This window comes from Pelophylax lessonae, assembly GCF_965119305.1.
Source record: "Pelophylax lessonae genome assembly, chromosome: 5".
Taxonomy (NCBI): domain Eukaryota; kingdom Metazoa; phylum Chordata; class Amphibia; order Anura; family Ranidae; genus Pelophylax; species Pelophylax lessonae.
In genome coordinates, this window is record NC_138772.1 from 172,379,112 (window position 1) to 172,401,982 (window position 22,871).

At 43.3% G+C, this 22,871-nt stretch overlaps 1 protein-coding gene across 1 annotated transcript in view; it reads left to right on the forward strand.

The window, feature by feature from the left end:
* Positions 1–22,871, forward strand: part of COL6A6 (collagen type VI alpha 6 chain) — a 353,383-nt gene that overhangs the window by 165,757 nt on the left and 164,755 nt on the right. Inside the window, exons 6-8 of the mRNA XM_082258062.1 lie at positions 1,273–1,890; positions 4,707–5,267; positions 19,548–20,105. Coding sequence (XP_082114188.1) covers positions 1,273–1,890; positions 4,707–5,267; positions 19,548–20,105 — 1,737 coding nt within the window. The remainder of the gene's footprint in view (positions 1–1,272; positions 1,891–4,706; positions 5,268–19,547; positions 20,106–22,871) is intronic.

The window sequence follows — 22,871 nt, forward strand, 5'->3', positions numbered from 1 at the left end:
ATGCTACAAAATCTTCTCAACAGTAAGGAAAGTGTCACACTTTATGCCATAGCCGCAGCAACCATTTAAAGTATTACAGCAGTCCTGTGACACACTGCTCCTGACCTTAGGAACTGAGGATCACTGAGTGTAGGAAGGGTTATATGGGCTGTCCGTTAGCCTTGTTTGCCAGTTTCCTCACCTGAAGTTGGCAACATATAACCCTTGGTCTTAATTTATGTAATCTTGTATTTGTACCATACAATTAAGGAATGTACATTTCTAGATTTCAGTAAGAGGATAATCTGAAATATAGAAAAAACGAAAGTTACTTTAATTATTTTTTTATTATTCTTTGGCCCTGCTGAAAGCATTTCATGGGCTTTAAAAAGTGATACATTGGGTGAAACACAGAGACTGATACTAAATCCACATTCTAGCTTTTGGTTACAGTTTTAACCATTTTAGCAAGGTGAAATAATTACTGGCCAGATAAAGGTCTTAAGCCAACCATACATTATAAAATTTAATTGTGGAATCTCCTTTGGTTCTACCAGCAACTATGTAATATAAATGCCTGTTACATGGCAGTAAAAAGAAACTTGACCAAGAATCTGCCTAGCAGCCACCCTGTCCAGCACCACCCCCCACTTTTACTGTGCCTGCAGCCCTCAAAGACGGTACTAATTTTCTTTAGATATTTAGGTACCCCCATGTTTTGGATTTGCAATAAGTCACTGGGGCACTGCTTTGTACAAAAATCAGGGTGTTTTTTTGGGTCTTATCTCAGTGCATTAAGACAACAGTCAGGAACTAAGGATGGGGCTCTGGAATCTAATGTACCTGTTAAATAATTGCAAGGTCTCATTAAATGCTTTGAAGTGGATTTCACAATTCAAAAGTTATTGTAAGAGACTGTCAGTTGTACTAATATTGTAGTTTTTTATTGATTATTTATGATTATTACAGGGGACTAGTTTTTCAAAAGAAAATAATCCTCACTACACACACAAGAGCTGACATAATTACTAGAGCTGACATAGTTATAATAGTAGCTCTACTGGTAAATGAGCTGCACCCAAGATGGGTTGTTTAGCTCTCAAAAACAGCGCAAAAAAATTGTTGTATGACTGTTGAGCTCTGGAAACTTGCCATTTCAGTGGTATAGTTCAGTTCCATTTTAAGGAAAATGTATTTAACTATTTTTTAATTGTCAAAACAAAAGTAAACATTTGTCATGTAACTTAGTTTCCCTAGTTGACAATGAAACTTACATTTACTTTTTTTTCACAGCTTGTCTCCAAAGTTTGGCAACAGATATAGTATTAATGGTGGATATATCCCAACACAGCCAATCAGAAAGCAGCAATCTGAACAATTTCTTGAAGAAAGTTGTATCTGGTCTAGAGATCAGCGACAAATGTGTTCACTTAGGAATAATTGTGTTTGACAGCAGTGCAAGAATAATAGCAACCTTGGATACAGGAGACAACAAAACTCTTGTGGAACAGTTACTTGGAGAATTAAAAACTTCAAAAGAAAAGATTTCAAATATTGGACATGCTATTAATTTTACAAGAACTGATGTGTTTGGTGGAAAGCAATCCAGGAGAAAGAGCCAGGGAACACCAAAGATAGCCATCCTGGTAACTCACAGGTCCTCTGCAGACAATGTTTCAGAGGCAGCTAAGCTACTTCACAAACAAAATGTCAAAATGTTCACTGTTGGGATTGCCCAAGCCAATGAGACACAAATGACCCAAGTCGCATCCTACCCAATTGATCGCTATTATCTCAAGGTCAAGACATTTGCTGACCTTTCATCACAGGCTGATATTTTAGTGAAGAAGATTTTAAATGTTATTGATATAAATTATGCAGCGCCTGAAAGAACATACCAGACAAGAAAAGGTAAGAATACCACGAAAAGCAAGAGCCCTGCTGTCACAGTGAATGCTTGCGCTGTCCATAACTAGTTAGATTATTCCTTTCTGTTGTGTACCATGTATTGGATGTCTGCAATATTAATGGTTGCTATGGAAAACTTCAGACACTTACAATATAAAGTTTCACTGCTACAAAGTAAAAAGGGTATCAAAAATTGGGAATCCTTACAATACCTACCACAAAAGGAAAAAAAATGTATATACTGTATCTATAGTTTAGACCACTGAGCACTGAGCAGCGAGGGCTTTGCCTGATTTATTCATTATGTGTTGCAGCTGATTTTGGCTGAAGAAGCAAACATTTTACCTGTACAATCCTGTTTAAAGCAATCATAACCTGATCACATGCAGAGACCAATGTGATCTTTTTATGCAATATCTGGTCATCACCTATTAGATGCAAGTTGTTTTGATCCCTGATAGTATGATTCCCAGATAGCAAGCAATTGTGCTGCAAGTTTGAAAATGACTTGCCAAGCTATTGCTAGACTTGCCAGGTTTCAGAGGTTTGTTGCACAATTGCATGACTCCAGATTAACTTTTTTTGCAAACATTCCGCAAGTCTGCTGCAAGTTCTGGTTCAGGTATGTTATGTAATAGTCATCCCACCACAGGGGACACTGTGGCTGAATTTTCATGCTGTAGACTTGCAGAGCTCTTGCTTTAGACTCCCCACTGCAACTTTGCTTTTGCTAGAGACTTGCCATGCAAATTTGCTACAATTCAGAAAAGTGTCAACTAGAACGTGTGCTTCAACTTGTGCTTTTAATGGCTATTTAGCCTTCCTCATTTTCTGTCAATAGTCTTTAAAAATTTGGATGTGGATGGAGTGGATTGACTTTGGAACTGGCTGAATTTGTTTTATTTGTTTACAACTTATGCTTCAAGTGCTCTGCAAGTGTAGAACTTTCCAGTGAAAATCTGCAGCAAGTTTACAGACTTACAATTCAACAAGGCCACACATTTGTGACACGTTATCCTTGCTATTTGGGTTATTATGCAGTTTATAAATAGCAAGAAACCAGTTGTCGAGTTTCTAATTTTTACTAGAAGAAAACATATTAACAATTGCAATAATTGCCAGAACATTTTTCTTATTTACTTAATTATTTTTTTATAAATACCTTAGACTTACTATCAAATTCAGCTTATGTTGGCAGCATGCACATCTTAACTTGGGTACACAGAACAATAACACACTTATTCACAGTAATGTTACATTTGTTTTTTATTTCTAACATTCTCTTATTGCGGTTTACTAGATGATAGACATGTGCATGAAAAAAAAATTTGTTTCATTTCATTTCGATTCGTTAATCTAGGTATTTTGTTTCATTAAATTCAGTTGATTTGTTCAAATTAATAAAAATATATAATATAAATTCAGAGCAATCTGTGTATATCCAAAAATTGCTATACATGTGACGTGTGAATCAGTAATAATAATAGGTGACAAAATCAAATACAAATACTCATACTAAGCCCCCGTTCACACTGGGGCGACCTGGTCGCCTGACAGGTCACCGTAGGTCGCCTTCCATAGAGAAGCTGTGGACCCGTTCTAATAGGAGCGACACAAGTCGCTCCAACTTAGAAAAAGGGTCCAGAGCTTCTTTGGGGCGACCCGGAGCGACCTGCATAGACTTCAATGAAATGAAGTCCGTGCCGGCCGCTCCTGTGAGGTCGCCCGGGAAGTAGCGTCGCCGCAGTGTGAACGGGGCCTTAAAAGCACACAATGTAACTATTGTACACAAGAAAACAAAACCAAACAGAAAGGGATCGAAAAATCCTTCAGTGATATCCAATCAGTCCAAAAGTGAACGAATGAATCCTGCCACCTCTGTGAAATGATTATCTCGGGAACAGGTGTTCAAAATCAATCCACCACCAGTGACTCCTAGCAGTTCACCTCCAGCTTTAAATCCTGTTTCACCAGAGAGTCAAAGCATGCTGTTCCCCACTAGGGATAATCAGACTCCGGATGGATGGATAGTTGTCTCTGGATATATCAAACTTCCAATGTATCCTCATACATGACATTCGACCATAGGGACATTCTAATTGTATTCAGGATTCGTGTTCGGAATTCATATTCGAAATTTGTTTTATGTCTCTTTAAAATTTTCTTCAAATTTACCAATTTTTTCATTTCGAAGCGTTCAAATCGATAAATTTTAAGTCGGTTGAACCGAAAACTTTAGATTTTTTTTCAAATTCAAATGTGACAAAGTGAACAAACAAAACAAAAATCTTCATCAAATGATTACAACAAATCTTTAAATCATCTTTGGCTTAACAAAAACAGCATTATTTCTAAATGGTACTCTAATAACACACACAGTCTTTGGTTTCAGAAATATGTTTACAGTTCGAATTAGACTGAAATTCCTTAGTATGTTGCAGCGCCACTCATTGTCAATGTTAACCCAACACACCTTCAACACACATGCTTTGCAGCATAGCAAAATGCACTTTAAAGCACTACCATGCATTGTAGTGCTCTGTGTTGGAAAACAAATGTTGCATGTCTGATTTTTTGCCTGTTCTGGTGCATTGGCAGCCTATTCATTTGACCTGGCTGCATTAATGCAAATCACATTAATTCACAACATAACGCATGCTAATGCAATGCACTGAAAGAGACATGTGTTAATGGGCTCAAAGACAAAAGAAAAATTGCATTTATAAATGCTTTTAACAATTACATTAATATGATCTATTTGTATTATATCATTTGTTTGTTGTTCAATATTTTAATAGTAATTTGAAATTCCTCCTCAGGATGTTTAAACACAGAATTAGCTGACATCTACCTACTCATTGATGGCTCAGGAAGTATTGAACAAGAAGATTTTCAAGACATTAAAACATTTTTGAAATCTCTGGTGGACATGTTTGACATAGGTCCTCAGAAGGTCCGTGTTGCGGCAGTACAATATAGTCAGTGGAGACGACTGGAATTTGGCATTGATAATGCATACAGTAAGAACAGCTTAAAACAAGCCCTGCAAAATATCAGACAGTTAGGAGGAGGAACAGACACTGGAGCAGCTATAAATTTCACTCGTCAAATCATAGTGGACCCAAAAAATGCCAGGGCTGGGAATGTGCCCATTCATCTGATAGTCCTGACAGATGGTGAATCACAGGACAGCGTGAAGGAAGCTGCTGATGTCGTCAGAGGAGACAAAGTCAATGTATATGCTATTGGCGTTAAAAAAGCTAACCGGACTCAGCTAGAGGAAATCGCTGGAGATCCTAAAAGGGTCCGTTTTGTAGAAAACTTTGACTCTTTGAAAGACTTAAAAAATGAACTAGCCGAACAAATATGCTCTGCTGAAGGTACTGTGTGTTTCTTATACAAATATATCAATGATTTTAAAGAGAGATAGATATCAGTAATGCCATCCATTTAATTTATTTAAGTTCCTTAGAGAAATATACACAATATGACGCTTGTCCTACAAAACTGGACAGACGTTATAGTGAATAGGGATGATCGAACTTTTGAAAAGTTCGGTTCGACCAGAACACCCGAACTTCACGAAAGTTCGGTTCGGATTTCAGAACCCCATTGAAATCAATGGGACCCGAACTTCTGTAATCAAAAAACACAATTTTTAAGCCCTAAAACCCAATAAATGCCCCTAAAAAGTGCCTAGGGTTCTGGGTCATGCCCCAGGGACTATTAATCACACAAAAAAAAGTTCTTAAAAATTGTCGTTTTTGATAGATAGCCAATTATTGAAAAAATTAAAAAAAAAAAAAAAAAAGAGATTTCTTTGGATTTAGTGTCTGGGGGTTCTAAAAGGTGTACCTGTGAAGTTTCAGCTCTGTAGCATGTCCAGAACCAGAATTACAGCATACCAAACCTTCAAAAATGACTTTTTTGCTTAACCGCACCTTTCTTTTGCTCCTAATCAACGGCTTAGCCAATGTGTATGATGGGGACATAATGCAGTGCACTGGGAACAAGATTAGAGGTTTTTTTGGAAAAAGGTGCTGTCTCTTTAAATGTGCATATAATTAACGGGTGTATTTCCACAATGGGGCTTTTATTACCAAATGTTTCAAGAAGTCCAAAGATGTATGTAATTGCACTTTATTTCATGTAAAATGGTGTTTGGTGCACTTTAACTTGAAATCTCACAAGAAACAGACATATATGCACGGATACATTGAGGGTTAGGGGTAGGGGCCACAATGTAGTGCATAGTGAACAAGATTAGAGATGTTTTGGATGAATACTGTTGTCTCTTGACTTTGAATAGAAGGATGCTTAAAAATTGGGCATTTGGTGGTGCGGACGATGCCTTGACACCATATCCCTATGAAAGTGCTGGTAATGAAAGCAATAATTGCCTTTGTAAGGAAAAAAATTACAATGATATGCATCTGTGTGACAGGTGCGCAAAAATTGTTGTTTGGGTGTTGGCGGAGCCATACCACTGTAAGCCCAAAGAGCTGGTGTTGAAGAAGGCGTAAAAATTATGAAGGTGTGCACATGTGGAACAGGTGCGCAAACATGGTAGTTTTGGTGTTGGCGGAGCCTCCCCACCATAACCCCAAAGAGCTGGCTTTGAAGGAGGCCCAAAAATTGTAAAGGTGTGCACCTGTGGAACAGGTTCGCAAACATGGTAGTTTTTGTTTAGCATAGCCTCCCCACCTTAACCCCAAAGAGCTGGTGTTGAAGGAGGCCCAAAAATTGTAAAGGTGTGCACCTGTGGAACAGGTGCGCAAACATTGTAGTTTTTGTTTTAGCATAGCCTCCCCACCTTAACCCCAAAGAGCTGGCGTTGAAGGAGGCCCAAAAATTGTAAAGGTGTGCACCTGTGGAACAGGTGCGCAAACATTGTAGTTTTTGTTTTAGCATAGCCTCCCCACCTTAACCCCAAAGAGCTGGTGTTGAAGGAGGCCCAAAAATTGTAAAGGTGTGCACCTGTGGAACAGGTGCGCAAACATTGTCGTTTTTGTTTTAGCATAGCCTCCCCACCTTAACCCCAAAGAGCTGGTGTTGAAGGAGGCCCAAAAATTGTAAAGGTGTGCACCTGTGGAACAGGTGCGCAAACATTGTAGTTTTTGTTTTAGCCTAGCCTCCCCACCTTAACCCCAAAGAGCTGGCGTTGAAGGAGGCCCAAAAATTGTAAAGGTGTGCACCTGTGGAACAGGTGCGCAAACATTGTAGTTTTTGTTTTAGCATAGCCTCCCCACCTTAACCCCAAAGAGCTGGTGTTGAAGGAGGCCCAAAAATTGTAAAGGTGTGCACCTGTGGAACAGGTGCGCAAACATTGTCGTTTTTGTTTTAGCATAGCCTCCCCACCTTAACCCCAAAGAGCTGGTGTTGAAGGAGCCCCAAAAATTGTAAAGGTGTGCACCTGTGGAACAGGTGCGCAAACATTGTAGTTTTTGTTTTAGCATAGCCTCCCCACCTTAACCCCAAAGAGCTGGCGTTGAAGGAGGCCCAAAAATTGTAAAGGTGTGCACCTGTGGAACAGGTGCGCAAACATTGTAGTTTTTGTTTTAGCATAGCCTCCCCACCTTAACCCCAAAGAGCTGGTGTTGAAGGAGGCCCAAAAATTGTAAAGGTGTGCACCTGTGGAACAGGTGCGCAAACATTGTAGTTTTTGTTTTAGCATAGCCTCCCCACCTTAACCCCAAAGAGCTGGCGTTGAAGGAGGCCCAAAAATTGTAAAGGTGTGCACCTGTGGAACAGGTGCGCAAACATTGTAGTTTTTGTTTTAGCATAGCCTCCCCACCTTAACCCCAAAGAGCTGGTGTTGAAGGAGGCCCAAAAATTGTAAAGGTGTGCACCTGTGGAACAGGTGCGCAAACATTGTAGTTTTTGTTTTAGCATAGCCTCCCCACCTTAACCCCAAAGAGCTGGCGTTGAAGGAGGCCCAAAAATTGTAAAGGTGTGCACCTGTGGAACAGGTGCGCAAACATTGTAGTTTTTGTTTTAGCATAGCCTCCCCACCTTAACCCCAAAGAGCTGGTGTTGAAGGAGGCCCAAAAATTGTAAAGGTGTGCCCCTGTGGAACAGGTGCGCAAACATTGTAGTTTTTGTTTTAGCATAGCCTCCCCACCTTAACCCCAAAGAGCTGGTGTTGAAGGAGGCCCAAAAATTGTAAAGGTGTGCACCTGTGGAACAGGTGCGCAAACATTGTAGTTTTTGTTTTAGCATAGCCTCCCCACCTTAACCCCAAAGAGCTGGTGTTGAAGGAGGCCCAAAAATTGTAAAGGTGTGCACCTGTGGAACAGGTGCGCAAACATTGTCGTTTTTGTCATAACCAAAATGAGGTTCTGTGAACGTAAAGAGAATGAGAGGAGGGTTTGAGGGTGGCACCATGGTCCAGGCTTAAACTGAGGCTCAACTGCCACATCACAACGATAGCCTAGTCTACAAGGTCTGCATCAGGTGCATCAAAGCTTGATATCCACGACTGATTCATCTTAATGAATGTCAAACGGTCGACTGAGTCGGTGGAGAGTCTAGTTCGATGGTCTGTGACGAATCCTCCTGCTGCGCTGAATGCCCGTTCCGATAGGACACTGGAAGCAGGGCAGGCCAACAACTCCATGGCATACTGGGCCAGTTCTGGCCAGTGGTCTAATCTTAAGACCCAGTATGCCAGTGGATCGGATTCGTCACATGAAAAGCCCTCTGTGTCACTTTGTGCCCTCACGTAATCGTCCACCATGTGATGCAGACGGTGTCGATGCGATGTGGCAGCTGAGAGGCCTGGGCGGTGAGGACTAAAAAAAGACCGAAAGGCATCCGTCAACCGCACGCCTTCTCCAACGCTCCTCTCGTGACCACCAGTAGAATCCATGGTAGGTTGTCCCCGCCCCTGCACCCTACGGGAGTCGGGGAACATGTTCACCAGATTCCTCTTGAGACTGTCCTCAAGGGATTTGATCCTGTGGACTCTCTGGGTGGATGGGAAAAGCTCCGAGACTTTACACTTGTACCGGGGGTCAAGTAGGGTGGCCAACCAATAGTGGTTAGTCTCTTTAATGGCCTTGATTCTGGGGTCCTTTCGCAGGCTCTGGAGCATGATGTTTCCCATGCGTCGCAAATTAGCGAAGGCCTGAGAAGCTGACTCCTCGGGGTCACTCATAACGACATTATCTTCAACGGGCTCCTCCTCCTCCCAGCCACGTACTACTCCAAAGTGTCCCGAGGGAGTCAAACTAGGCCTTGCAGATTGCCGCATGTCTTCCTCCTCCTCCTCCTCAAACCCTGCAAAAGTTCCCGCAGAATCGTCCTCCTCCTCCTCTTCCACCCCTGGATCCTGCTCGGGCCTCTGGGAGCTAGGCATAATGGGGTCAGGATTCTCAGGATAAAGGGGGCCTTGAGAGGCAAGGAAGTCCTCCTCTTCCTCCTGCTGCTCTGCCTCCAGTGCCCTGTCCATAATGCCACGCAGAGTGTGCTCCAATAAAAACAGTACCGGTAGGGTGTCACTGATGCATGCGCTGTCCCGGCTGACCATCCTTGTGGCCTCCTCAAATGGCGAGAGGACAGCGCATGCATCCTTAATCAAAAGCCACTGCCGTGGTGAAAAGAAGCCCAGGCGCGCAGAGCCAGTGCTGGTGCCGTACTCGCATAGGTATTCATTGAGGGCCCTCTGCTGCGTGTACAGGCGCTGCAGCATAGCCAAGGTGGAGTTCCAGCGGGTGGGCATGTCACAGATGAGGCGGTGTACCGGCAGGTGAAACTCGCGCTGCACTTCGGCCAAACGTGCAGTGGCACTGTACGACCGCCTGAAGTGACTGCACACCCTTCTTGCCATCCTTAGCACATCCTGCATTCCCGGGTACGAGTTCAAAAACCGCTGTACCACGAGATTCAGGACATGCGCCAGGCATGGCACATGGGTTAACTTTCCCTGACGAAGGGCGGCCAGGAGGTTTGACCCATTATCAGTAACCACCATCCCTGGCTGCAGCTGGCGTGGTGTCAACCACCTCTGGGCCTGTGCCTGCAGAGCCCCAAGAATCTGAGGGGCAGTGTGCTGCCTGTCCCCTAGACACACAAGCTGCAGCACTGCGTGACACCTTTTGGCCTGAGACATAGAATAGCCCTTTGAACGTTTACGTGGTACCTCATCATATTCAAAGGACCATTCTGCAGAGGAGGGCATGGAGGAGGTAGAGGAGGAGGAGCAGGAGGGGGTAGAAGTGATCGATCTACCCGGATCAGCGACACCACCAGCTGTTTGCAGACGTGGGGGCAACACTGGCTGCAGCACCGAGCCCTGGCTACAATCCCTTCCACTGGCAAGCAGTGTCACCCAGTGAGCAGTGACAGAAATGTACCGTCCCTGCCCATGTTTGCTTGACCAAGTGTCAGCCGTCAAGTGTATCTTACGGCTGACTGACTTGGCCAGGGACGACACTACATTGCCTTCCACATGTTGGTATAGGGATGGCAGGGCCTTACGGGAAAAGTAATGCCGACTTGGCACCTGCCACTGTGGAACTGCACATTTTGCGAAGTCACGGAAGGGAGCAGACTCTACCAGGTTAAATGGTAATAGTTGCAGAGCCAGTAGTTTAGCCAAACTACTGTTTAGACGCTGAGCATGTGGGTGGCGGGAAGTATACATTTTTTTTCGTTCCAGCATGTGTGGAATCGAAATTTGGGGTCTAGATGTTACAGCTGGTGGTGTGCTGGAGGTAGATGCGACACTGCCTGCTATATCATCATCCCTGCCAGTGGAGGCTGCCAACAGGTGACGAGTGACTATAGCAGGGCCAGGAACAGACTGATGTGCAGGTGGAGCAGGTGGAGCAGATGGAGCATGAGGAGGAGCGCGAGGAGAACTAGGAGGCCGACTGACCGATCTTTGGCCCTTTTGTGGGTTCTTTAAATGCTCCTGCCAACGGGCCGAGTGGTGGGTTGTCAAATGCCTGTTTAGGCAGCTTGTACCCAGGTGGTTGACATTTTTGCCACGTTTTATACCCTTCTTACAAATCTTGCAGATCGCAACTGTTTTATCTGCATGGGATGTCTCAAAAAAGGCCCAGCAAGATGAGGTGTGTATAGTGGCCCGGGAGACAACAGGTGCGGCCTTAGATGGAGTAGGCCGTCTGCTCTCCCCTCTTGCTTGCTCTGCCTCCTCCTCAACCTCAGACCCAACAGCTGACTCCATCAAAGACTGAGCATCAGGCCTGGCCTGGGAGACAACAGGTGCGGCCTTAGATGGAGCGGGCCGTCTGCTCTCCCCTCTTGTTTGCTCTGCCTCCTCCTCAACCTCAGACCCAACATCTGATTCTATCAAAGACTGAGCATCAGGCCTGGCCTGGGAGACAACAGGTGCGGCCTTAGATGGAGCGGGCCGTCTGCTCTCCCCTCTTGTTTGCTCTGCCTCCTCCTCAAACTCAGACCCAACATCAGACTCCATAAAGGACTGAGCATCAGGCTGGAGTAGATGGCCGACACTGTGGTCAAACAGCTCAGCTGACTCCTCTGCCATGTCTGAAATTGGGTCTAAGGGAGGACATGAGGTGGACATGGACTCATCTGTATTTGTTCTGACAACTGCAGAAGACTGACCACTTTTCTCTGCCTGGGTCACTGTAGTTGCAGATGATGCCGATGATGAGGGTTTGTTCATATAGTCCACCACCTCCTGTACATACTGTGGACGTATAGCTTGGCCACTGCCGGAGAACAATCCAAATGGTGGCCTGGCTGAGGACTGACCACCACGTCCACCCCTGCCTCTAGACACCCTAGAAGCTGTGCCCCTTTCCGCAGCAGGGCCACGTATGCCTTTTCTTGGTCTACCAGGCATATTTCTCACTGATGCGTTGGCAACTGTGTGCGGTGAAAAACGCACACCGCTATGCGACCCACAGTTGTCGCTGGATACAGCACAGCAGTTGCGGTTCACGCACAGTAGCAAAGCCTTTTGCACAGTGGACCTAACGCTTTGAACAACAGGCGTTAGGTTGTCACTGATGCGTTGGCAACTGTGTGCGGTGAAAAACGCACACTGCTATGCGACCCACAGTTGTCGCTGGATACAGCACAGCAGTTGCGTGTCACGCACAGTTGCAAAGGCTTTTGTACAGTGCACCTAACGCTTTGAACAACAGGCGTTAAGTTGTCACTGATGCGTTGGCAACTGTGTGCGGTGAAAAACGCACACTGCTATGCGACCCACAGTTGTCGCTGGATACAGCACAGCAGTTGCGGTTCACGCACAGTAGCAAAGCCTTTTGCACAGTGGACCTAACGCTTTGAACAACAGGCGTTAGGTTGTCACTGATGCGTTGGCAACTGTGTGCGGTGAAAAACGCACACTGCTATGCGACCCACAGTTGTCGCTGGATACAGCACAGCAGTTGCGTGTCACGCACAGTTGCAAAGGCTTTTGTACAGTGCACCTAACGCTTTGAACAACAGGCGTTAAGTTGTCACTGTATTTTGCTGCCTAGCAAGCACGTATACCTGCTGTGATACAGCAGCACTGTGCCACATGCTCACTAAACAGAACCCTCACACTTTCCCTACAGAAACTAAATTTTCAAATCTAACTAATGTAGTACAAAGTTCCCTAACTACACTAGATATCCCTTTCCACTAAATAGAAAGCTCCATACAGCAGAAGACTGACACTGTCCCTTAAGTTTTTTTTTTTTTTTTTTTTTTTTTTAACTCTAAGAACCAGCACAATCGCTGTATCTAACTACACTGGCTGTAAGCTAAATACAATTCTGCTATATGGAGCTTTAGAACCACTCGATATGTAGGAAATGTAGTGTAGCAAGCAGGAGTCAGACAGAACTGCTTCAACTCTCTTCAACAGGCTCTGGATAACTGTACTAGGGGTTAGGCAGGGCCATCTTATATAGTGTGGGGCGTATTCACTCCTGATTGGCCTCTGGTCCCCGTAGTCACTCCAATCACGTTCCTAGGAGACTCCTGCCCCCTCATTGGCTTTTGCAGACGTTTCTGGGCCAATCACGGGCTTTTAAAGCCCAGTTCCTGTCCCAGTGCATTTTGGGCGGTTCTGGTGGCCGAATACCGAACTTTTGCCGCAAAAAGTTCGGTATTCGGCCGAATATCGAACATCCAATGTTCGGGTCGAACCGATGGTCGACCCGAACCGTTCGATCATCCCTAATAGTGAACTGCTGGGCAGAGGTTTCAGTAAAACATTCTCCTCGAGGATTTTAAAGCTGAGCTCCAGGTTACCATCTAATTGCACAGTTTAAATACATAATGTAGATAATAGGAGTAAGTATAAAAACACCCACTCAACCCAGCGCTATTATAAATAGGAAATCTGAATACAAAGCAGCCGCTATAAAGATCAAAAAGTGGCAATAGGTATATAATGAGAATCAAAAGGAGGCTCACATACACTAGCAGCGCTAATTAAAATGACTTGTGTAAAGAAACAATGCATCAAATATTATACTCTACAGAATAGTGTCCATTCAAAGTGAGTATTATCCACAAATGCTGAATAATATAGTCCATATATTGAATAAGATCCTGGAGTGCAAGCCTGTAAACCCCGTGGCACTTCCTGTTTAGGTGGACCACCGTCACCACACCACAGAAAAAACGTGCCCCCCTAGGTAGTAAAAACTCACCACAGGATGGGAAAAAAACACCTTGAATGGAATATAATTCCGGAATGTGGTAAACGAATTCCAGGTAAACGCTCTCCGGATTGCCCAAACTCTGATATATGATCAGGACTTCAATTCAGCATAAACAGCACCAGACACCTCAGATCATGTATGGGAAAAGAAAGGGGGAGGACCCATAGTGTAATTCCGTAAACACTACTTTATTAGAAATTCCCAATCCCCCATACAAGATACACTCACAGTGTTAAAATCAAATAGTAGCATGTAGAATAAAGAGAAGAGTCCGTCGTGTGCCGGTAACTCACCGCTACCTATTAGGGAAACCGGAGCTCCAGCGCACCGACTCTGCGTGACAGCTGATGGATGCGTGCTCACGCCCTTACATGTTTCGTCACACGGACTTCTACGGAGGGCGCGATAATGGCTGTTTTACCTGCCAAGTGATTTAAAGCGTAACTCCACTTTACTCTAAAGGGAGTGGTTTCATAATTATCAATCAGCTGTGCAGCTCCAGAGCTCTAATGAGGAAATCTGCTGGGCCTGCATCCCTTTAGCAAGTTCATATTGGGAGTATCTCACCAAAAATGACATTTTTGTTGCAGGGGATGCCTGGAATCTGACTTAGGCAGACTTCTGGAAAAATTAGTGAGCCAATCACACAAGCAGAAAATGATGTTTCTGGGGTGTGGTCAGTACACATTCTGAGTACAGAACAACTCCAGGTAGCCATATTGTATTGCATTTTCAGAAAATTACAGAGCTGCAGATTGAAAAGGAAAGGTAATTTTTAATAACATCCAATTACAATGTGACTTGTGTCGCAATTGTATATGCTATATTGTTTTTTTTCTTTGTTTGCTTCTTTTTCCCCCCACAAAAGTGGAGTTATTCTTGAAATCCCTGTTTATTAAGTCCTGAGATTTAGACAGCCACATCCCATAGGACAGGTGGGAAGATTACACCACTTTCTCTCTTACAGGTAAGGATTACAGTGATGTCACCTTGAGCATGCTGACTGGCAGTGAAACAGCAGTAGCAGACCAAAGAGGTCATACAGATAGAAAGAGGGTGCCATGCAATATATCTATATATTATTATGCAAAAATATTATCAGTAACCTATATGTGATATATCCAACTTATATCATACTGTAAAACACCCCTTGTGCAAAATATCCATAAGCATAAAGTCTACAATTTATGATAAACTTTGTGAATCCACTATGACACTTATAGTGTCAGCTGCAATACATATACACATTTGAGGCGGTTGCACGGGGGAAATACTTGCGCTGGAGTTTTTTGCTCTGTTTATCGTAGACCAAAGAGGTCAATCCTTTGCTCCCCTTTTATGTCGATACCCACCTGATTTGCTGCTGTATAAATGATTGCAAGAGGGTGATACCAAGGTACAGTAAATTGAGGAACCTACACCTAAATTGAAATGTTTGTTAATAAATGTGTTACTGTATTCCTTTCTGTCTTTTATTGTTGACTGGAGTTAAGCTTTAACTGCAGGAAATGTAGATTTTTTTGTACATGATTTTGTAGTGACAGTACCTTTGTACTTATGTTAGGGTATTGAGAACTGTCTGTTTTAAAAGATCAACTCATATTCATCAGTGAATAAAAGTCTGTGCCCGAAAACCCCCCAACACAATTCATCCCAACAGGCTTAGCCATAGTCATCTTCTGACATTGACAGCCTGGCATCAAGAATGAGCTCCAGCTTCTGGTAAATAATGAGTCTGACCCCATCTCAAGCTCTTTACAGTACACAGAATGGGGGTAATAAATGGCCAAATTTGGCAGGTTTGCCTGTCCATACCTAAATGAAGCTTCTGGCCACCTGCTTGCTTGTTTCAAATTGTAAAGAAGCTAATGAACTGCCTGGATGACATCATTGGCAAGAAGTGGTCATGACCAAATCAGTGATGTAAGCTAGAAGTGGATATCAGGGGACCCTTTATTCTAAAGGGGGCTTCCAGATTTCGGTAAGTCCCCACCCCATAGACATCCACTTGGTCGGGGATGTCAGGATTGGGCCCTTATTCCCTTTAATAAGCAGGCAAGGTGCCTTGCCAGAGGGAGGGTCCCTGTTAAGGGCATTTGGCCTGGTATAGTTTAGGAAGAGAGATGGAGGCTCATTGCCCCTTCCGTTCCTGGCCAGCCCGGCTGCATGTCTAGATAAGAGCTTGGTATGGATTTTAGGATAGACCTAATGCAAAAAAAAAAGAAAAGGCATGGCTCCCCTAAAATCTATGCAAGATCCTTAATGTATATAGAGGTCTTGTATTGATTTTTAAAAGAGACCTCATGCAAAAAAAAAAAAATAATGTTGTGGGTACAACCCAATATCCTGAAAAACCAGACCTCTATCCAGCCAGGGGAACCTCATCTCCACATCCCTGTCCCAGTTGATATAGGGGTTTGCACAGACAGGGATTATTAGAATATGGAAGCCTCCTTTAAAAAAGACCCCCCCCCCCCCCACGATAGATATTGTACCCATTGTGCAGCCGGTGCCAAGGGAACCTACATGTGAAATAGTACACCTGTACTCCAGCAAAACTGACATAGAAAAAAAAAATGTTCCCAATAAACGAAATTTCAATATTTCTGATCCCTGGCCTGCTGCTGAATGTCAACGAAGCAGCCGGTTATGTTGGCTGATGTTATTGACCAAATTTTGGTCTTGATTATATTTGGTCAGTGACGTCTCCCGGATTGTCCCAGCTACTTTGTTTAAAAACAGAAACAGGCCAGGGATCTGAAATATTGAAATAAAATTTACTGGCAACCGTATTTTTTCTATGTCAGTTTTGCTGGAGTACATCCTACAGGTGTGCTATTTCACATGTAGGTTTCCTTGGCACCGGCTGCACCCAAATATGTGGCCTCTCGGTGGCCGGGTCTTGGCTTTGAGCTGCTTTGTATTTGCATGCATTAGTGTAAACAGTGCTGTGCCAAGAGCGCGTGCCCTGCATGTTCCTGGCACAGTTACCGACGCCTGGCAGAAAACTCCTGATCGTTGCATGCCATCGGGAGCTGTGACCGCCGTGACAGCCATTTACGGCAGTCACATGACCTTGATCTCTGCCTCCCAGCATTTAAAATCCCTTAAGCAGCCAGCACCGGCTGGCTTCAAGGGGTTAAAGGAATTGTGTGTTTGTAATGTTGTCCTTTAAGCCTCATCAAAAGACCTGCTCCCCATTGAATATATATTTTTTTTAAATTGCATTGGTATATATCCCCTATGACAGTGTCAAGCTACATGTGTCCTTTTTTACCAAAAGCTTAAAAATTAGATTTGAAAAAAGACAGTAAAAAAAAAAGGACAATATTTATCTCTCATAGACTTCATTGGGGTTTAGGTGCTATGCAAACTTTTTCAAGTTTTTGGCAAATGTCCGGGAAACCAAACTTTGCTCGGCATCTTTAAGAGCAGGTTCACACTAATCCGACTCAAAGTCGCCCCGACTTTGGGCGACTTTGAAGTCGCCCGTGCAGCGCGACTTCATCGCGGCTTGCAAACGACTTCTCATAATAGAAGTCAAGTCGCTCCGACTTCACATCTTGAGTCGCTCTGATTAGAACGGTTCCATTGCACAGCATTATTTCGCCTGACAAATCGGAGTAGTGTGAACCGGCTCTAAGACAATATTCACCCACCTGTGATTTGATCTGTGCCGATCTAATCGCCAGTTTGGTTTTGGAAGCAAGCACATGACAGTAAACAGTGTACCCTCATTCACATAGTTGCGGCTTTTAAATTGCGCTACTTCAGCGTGATTTCAAAGCTGCACATCTGTGCGATTTGCACTGCTGATTTTTTGCGACTTGCAACTTCAAACAACAGAGGTCTATGCAAGTCACATTGAAATTAGGCAAAAAGTAGGGCATGAGTTGTAGATATTTGCACGGCTCCATTGCAAACAATGGGGTGCACTCTGTTATGCGATTTGGAATTGTCAAATCACATGACAAATCGCATCGGTGTGAAGGGGGGGCTAACAGTCCCACAGTTATAATGCTCACCAGACACAGTTTAATCTGATTGTAGAATCTCCTATATCAGTGATGGCGAACCTTGGCACTCCAGATGTTTTGGAACTACATTTCTCATGATGCTCAACTGCACTGCAGAGTGCATGAGCATCATGGGAAATGTAGTTCCAAAACATTTGGGGTGCCAAGGTTCGCCATCACTGTCCTATATCCACCAACAGCTATAAAGTGCAAGGGCCTGCTAGTTGGATACAAATTGATGGAATTGAGTGGCATGACCAGTCTCTCACATTACATACAAACTTACTCACAAATACAGCATTTTATTACTATAAATCAGAACTTGACAGCAGAGGGAGTCTTAGACACACTTAGTGACATTAGAGTCTCACTGTTTACAGACAATTCTGCAAAGTGTGTCTCTGATATAAAGATGCTCTTAGCTGTAAAAAAATAATAATAAATAATTAAATAAACTTCTTCTGATTGTATGTTGTGGAGATACAAAAAAGCAGCTCAGTGAGGCTAAATGAAAAGCAAATTACAAGGAATGCAATGCATGTTCTTGAACCACCAAATGAATTATAGTGTGACTCTCAAACATGCTGCAAGTTAGTAATAATGTCAGCAGGTGCAACAAGGTTTATTTATTAAAGGCAAACAGGCTGCACACTTTGCAGCGGAAGTTGCACTTTTCAGGAGAAATATCCCCAGAGCTTAGTGAATGCGTGAAATTTTACTTTGCAAGACCTTTTAGTGAGTTAGGCTCCCAGTCTTATCCCAGAAGATGTGTGCTGTGAAGGAATCTTGGATCCTGTGACTCGAGAGGTTTATCTGTGTTTCACACTGCATTTCCATGGATCAGGATGGATACTTTGAGGTTTTCACTGGATCATTCCCCATTTCTGTATATTCATCCTGGTGTTGACTTCTCTATAACTTGAGAGTCAACACTAGCTAGTAAGCAGATTACCTGTATTCACCTGGTGTTTGGTGACACGATTTCATCCATACTGTCACTCACTGGTGTGTGGAGGATTTTCTCATCTATTCTTCATATGGACTTTTTATGAACTTGCACTGTTGTATAGTCAGTTTATTGGCGCTGCCCTTTTGTTTACAATATTTTGGTGTGCTATCAACCTTTTGTACTGGCTGCCAGGGGCAGACTGGAAACTTTAGGCCCCGGGGGCAAGTACAAACCAGAGGCCCATGGTGCAGCGACTCGGCCCCCCTCCTACTCTCCCTCTTTTCTTCCTCCTCCTGACCCCCATTCCAGGCTGAAGCCCTGCTCCAGGTACTCTCTACACACCGGCTGAATCAGGGTTCCTGACCTGGCCAGCAGGGGGCAGTGGGGGGAGCTGGACAGCTTGGCTGGGACTGGCCTGAGAGGAGAGTCTCTAGTGGCGCATGTAACTGGCCTCTGCTCAGACATAGTTTACACCATCCATGCTCGTGCCAGGGGAAGGCCTGCGCTCCGTCCTTATCTTCATCCTGCACTTAGTAGGCCAGCAGTAGGGACTTTTTATTTCTCTTCACCAGGAAGCATTTAGGCATGTCTTTGACAGAAGTGGTGCAGCCTTTTTACAGGGCATCAGAATGGCCCAGGGGGAAATTGCCTCCCTGCCCCCTGGCCCAGTCCTCCCCTGCTGGCTGCCTATTTTGCCCTTTTTTACAAGCACAGATATCTTTGAAACTCTTTGTTCTTTGCAAAGACTACCTAATCATGTGCAAAGAAAATAGAAAAACACATGGTTGGAAAATGGAAATCGAAGGATCATCACCTCATTTACTAAGCTTTGCGGCAAATTCCCTTTCCATGTGCAGTTGACCTTTCACAGTGAACCATCTATTTACCTTTAATAATTTAACACCAATGCCACCACCTCCCATTTAAGTATTCTAGAAATAGTTAGTAACCACACACTGATTAGTGACCACACCAATGTACTGCTATGTTATAAAATAACCATCATTCATTACGGTGACATGTTTCTCTGTCTTTTAGTTTGTCGTGATGTAGCAGCAGATGTAATGTTTCTTGTGGACAGCTCCGGAAGTATAGGAACAGAAAATTTTAACAAAATGAAGACATTTATGAAAGCTCTTGTGAACAAGACCGACATTGGACCCGATAAAGTACAGTTCGGAATAGTCCAGTTCAGTGATACCAACAAGGAAGAACTGCGTCTAAACAAGAATGGAACCAAAGATATTATTTGGGATGCTATAGATAACATGAATTACATGAATGAAATGACATATACTGGTGCAGCCTTGAAGTTTGTCGCTGATTACTTCACAGAGGGAAAAGGCGCTAGACCAAGAGTGAAAAAACTCCTAATACTAATAACAGATGGAAAGGCAAATGATGAGGTGAAAACACCTGCAGAATCTCTGAGGAAAAGTAGTGTGACCATCTTCTCTGTAGGTATTTTCAATGCAAATAAAACTCAGCTAAAAGAAATAAGTGGAAGGGAGAACTTGGTTAATTATTTGGAGTCGTTTGACATTTTGGAGACAATAGAAGATAAACTTGTATTTGGAATCTGCAGCCCTGTAGAAGGTCAGTATAAAAAAAATAATTATACGTTTTTCAATAACTAGAGAAGTCACAGAAAAGTTCAGCTGGATGAAACAGAACTACAGTACATTGCTAACTGGTCTTGTTTGTATGATGGCTACAGAATTGTTTTTTTTTTTTTTTTTACTTTAAGCGTTTGTTGTTACCCCTACATGTCAGATTCCCGGTATGTGCCTGCTGTACCATGTACTTGTATGAGAAAGTATCTTATTTTATTTGTATTGCTTCCTTTATGTGAAGTCCCTGGGATTCCTGCCAGTCCCTCGGCTTTCCTAATAAAAACTGATCATACTAAGCAGGATAGCACAACATGGTCAGTCCTCTAGTTATGCTGGGAGCTCAGCCTGCTCTCCTCCAATGATCAGACTTGTCCTGACATGCCCTCGCTGCACTAGGAAGCTAAGTGTACAGCTGCTTCTCCTCCCTCCAGCTCTTATGCAGCTGAGAACAGAGGCAATGAGATCACTTATAAAAAAGGGGGGAAAAAGGTATTTATATTGTTTTTTATATCTATACAATATTGTTTTCCTTTCATTACTATTTTAAACTAAATAGGTTGTTTTACAAGGTGATCATTTACAATCACTTTAACACTTAGTTGTTGGAACCTGTTTTAGACATGCTATTACTGCAGGAACAATATCGCAGCTATCTGAGAAGTGAAATCAGGACTTCTGGGAGATTGTTCAGCAGAGTTTAAATATTCCTAAACTTGTCCATTAGGGCTATCATCACACTTACTTTTACAACTTCAAAATGAATAGGCTGCCTTAAAGCAACACACGTAATTGGTCAAAACACAAGGTAAAACATGGTGATGCACCACAATACACTTCATATACAGGTGCATCTCATAAAATTAGAATATTATCAAAAAGGTATTTTATTTCAGCAATTTAATTCAAAAAGTGAAACTCACATATTTTGTATAGATGCGTTACACACAGAGTGATATATTTCAAGTATTTCTTTCCTTTAATTCTGATGATTATGGCTTACATCTAGTGAAAACCCAAAAGTCAGTATCTCAGAAAACTAGAATATTACGTAACACCAATGAAAAAAAAGATTTTTAATACAGAAATGTTTTTTGGCAGTGTGGGCAGGTGCCAAGTCCTGCAGGTAAATTAAATCAGCATCTCCATAAAGCTGGTCAGCAGAGGGACATATGAAGTGCTCTAGAATTTCCTGGTAGAGGGTTGCGCTAACTTTGGACTGGATAAAACATAGTGGACCAACACCAGCAGATGGCATAGCTCCCCAAATCATCACTGGCTGTGGAAACTTCACACTGGACCTCATGCAACTTGGATTCTGTGCCTCTCCACTCTTCCTCCAGACTCTGGGACCTTGATTTCCAAATAAAATGCAAGATTTTCCACAGTCCGTGATGATATGGGGAGCCATGTCATCTGCTGTTGTTGTTCCACTATGTTTTATCAAGTCCAAACTTAGTGCAGACTTCTACCAGGAAATTCTAGAGCACTTCATGCTTCCCTCAGCTGAACAGCTTTATGGAGATGCTGATTTCATTTTCCAGCAGGATTTGGCACCTGCGCACACTGCCAAAAGTACCAATACCTGGTTTAATGATCATGGGATCACTGTGCTTGATTGGCCAGCAAACTCGCCTGACCTAAACCCCATAGAGAATCTGCGGGATATTGTCAAGAGTAAGATGAGAGGCACCAGACCCAACAATGCAGATGAACTAACAGGCTGCTATGAAAGCAACCTGGGATTCCATAATACCTCAGCAGTGCCACAGGCTGATCGCCTCCATGCCCTGCCGCATTAATGCAATAATTTATGCAAAAGGAGCCCCGACCATGTATTGAGTGAATACTATACTGTACATGGACAAACTTTTCAGTAAGCGAACATTTCTGAATTAAAAATCTTTTTTGATTGGTCTTATGTAATAATTTAATTTTCTGAGATACTGAATTTTCGGTTTTCACTAGCTGTAAGCTCCTCAAATTTAAAAGAAAGAAATGCTTGAAATATATCACTCTGTGTGTAACACATCTATATAAAATATATGACTTTCACTTTTTAAATTGAATTACTGAAATAAATTAACTTTTTGATGATATTCTAATTTCCTGAGATGCACCTGTATGTGAAGGGAGCCTAAGGACTCTTTCACACGGGCGATCCGATCAGATCCGCCTGTCAGTTTTTTAGGCGGATCTGATCGGATCCTCCATGCAGCTCTATGGGACAGCGGATGTCAGCGGAGACACCCCCGCTGACACCCGCTACCATCCGCATCCGATCCTGTGCATGAAATCTGGACGGATGGAAACCCTATTTTTCCATCCGTTCAGTAATCGGATCGGATCTGATGAGAGCGGACAAGCGGTCCGCTCTCATCCGATCCCCCATAGAGGGCAGCGGGGGCTGAGACACCTCCCTCTCCACTCTGCAAGCGGAGACGGAGCTGTCATCCGCCGGCTCAGCGGGGATCGCGGATTGATCCCCGCTGAGCAACACGGATCCGCCTACGGAGGCGGACCGTGTGAAAGAGCCCTAAGGCCCAGTTTTCACTTTTTCGGTCCAATGTGTTACATGTTAAATGTTAACCTGGCTATACATTATACAATTGTCTTATTTAATTTCCTTTAGATTTGCTTTCAACTAGTGCAAGAGCCTGCCTGATTGCATACAAACTGAAAATGTTTAGGTTTGATCCCATGTTATATGGTTTTGGTAAATCAAAATGAAAATTTTACAAGAAAATTGTAC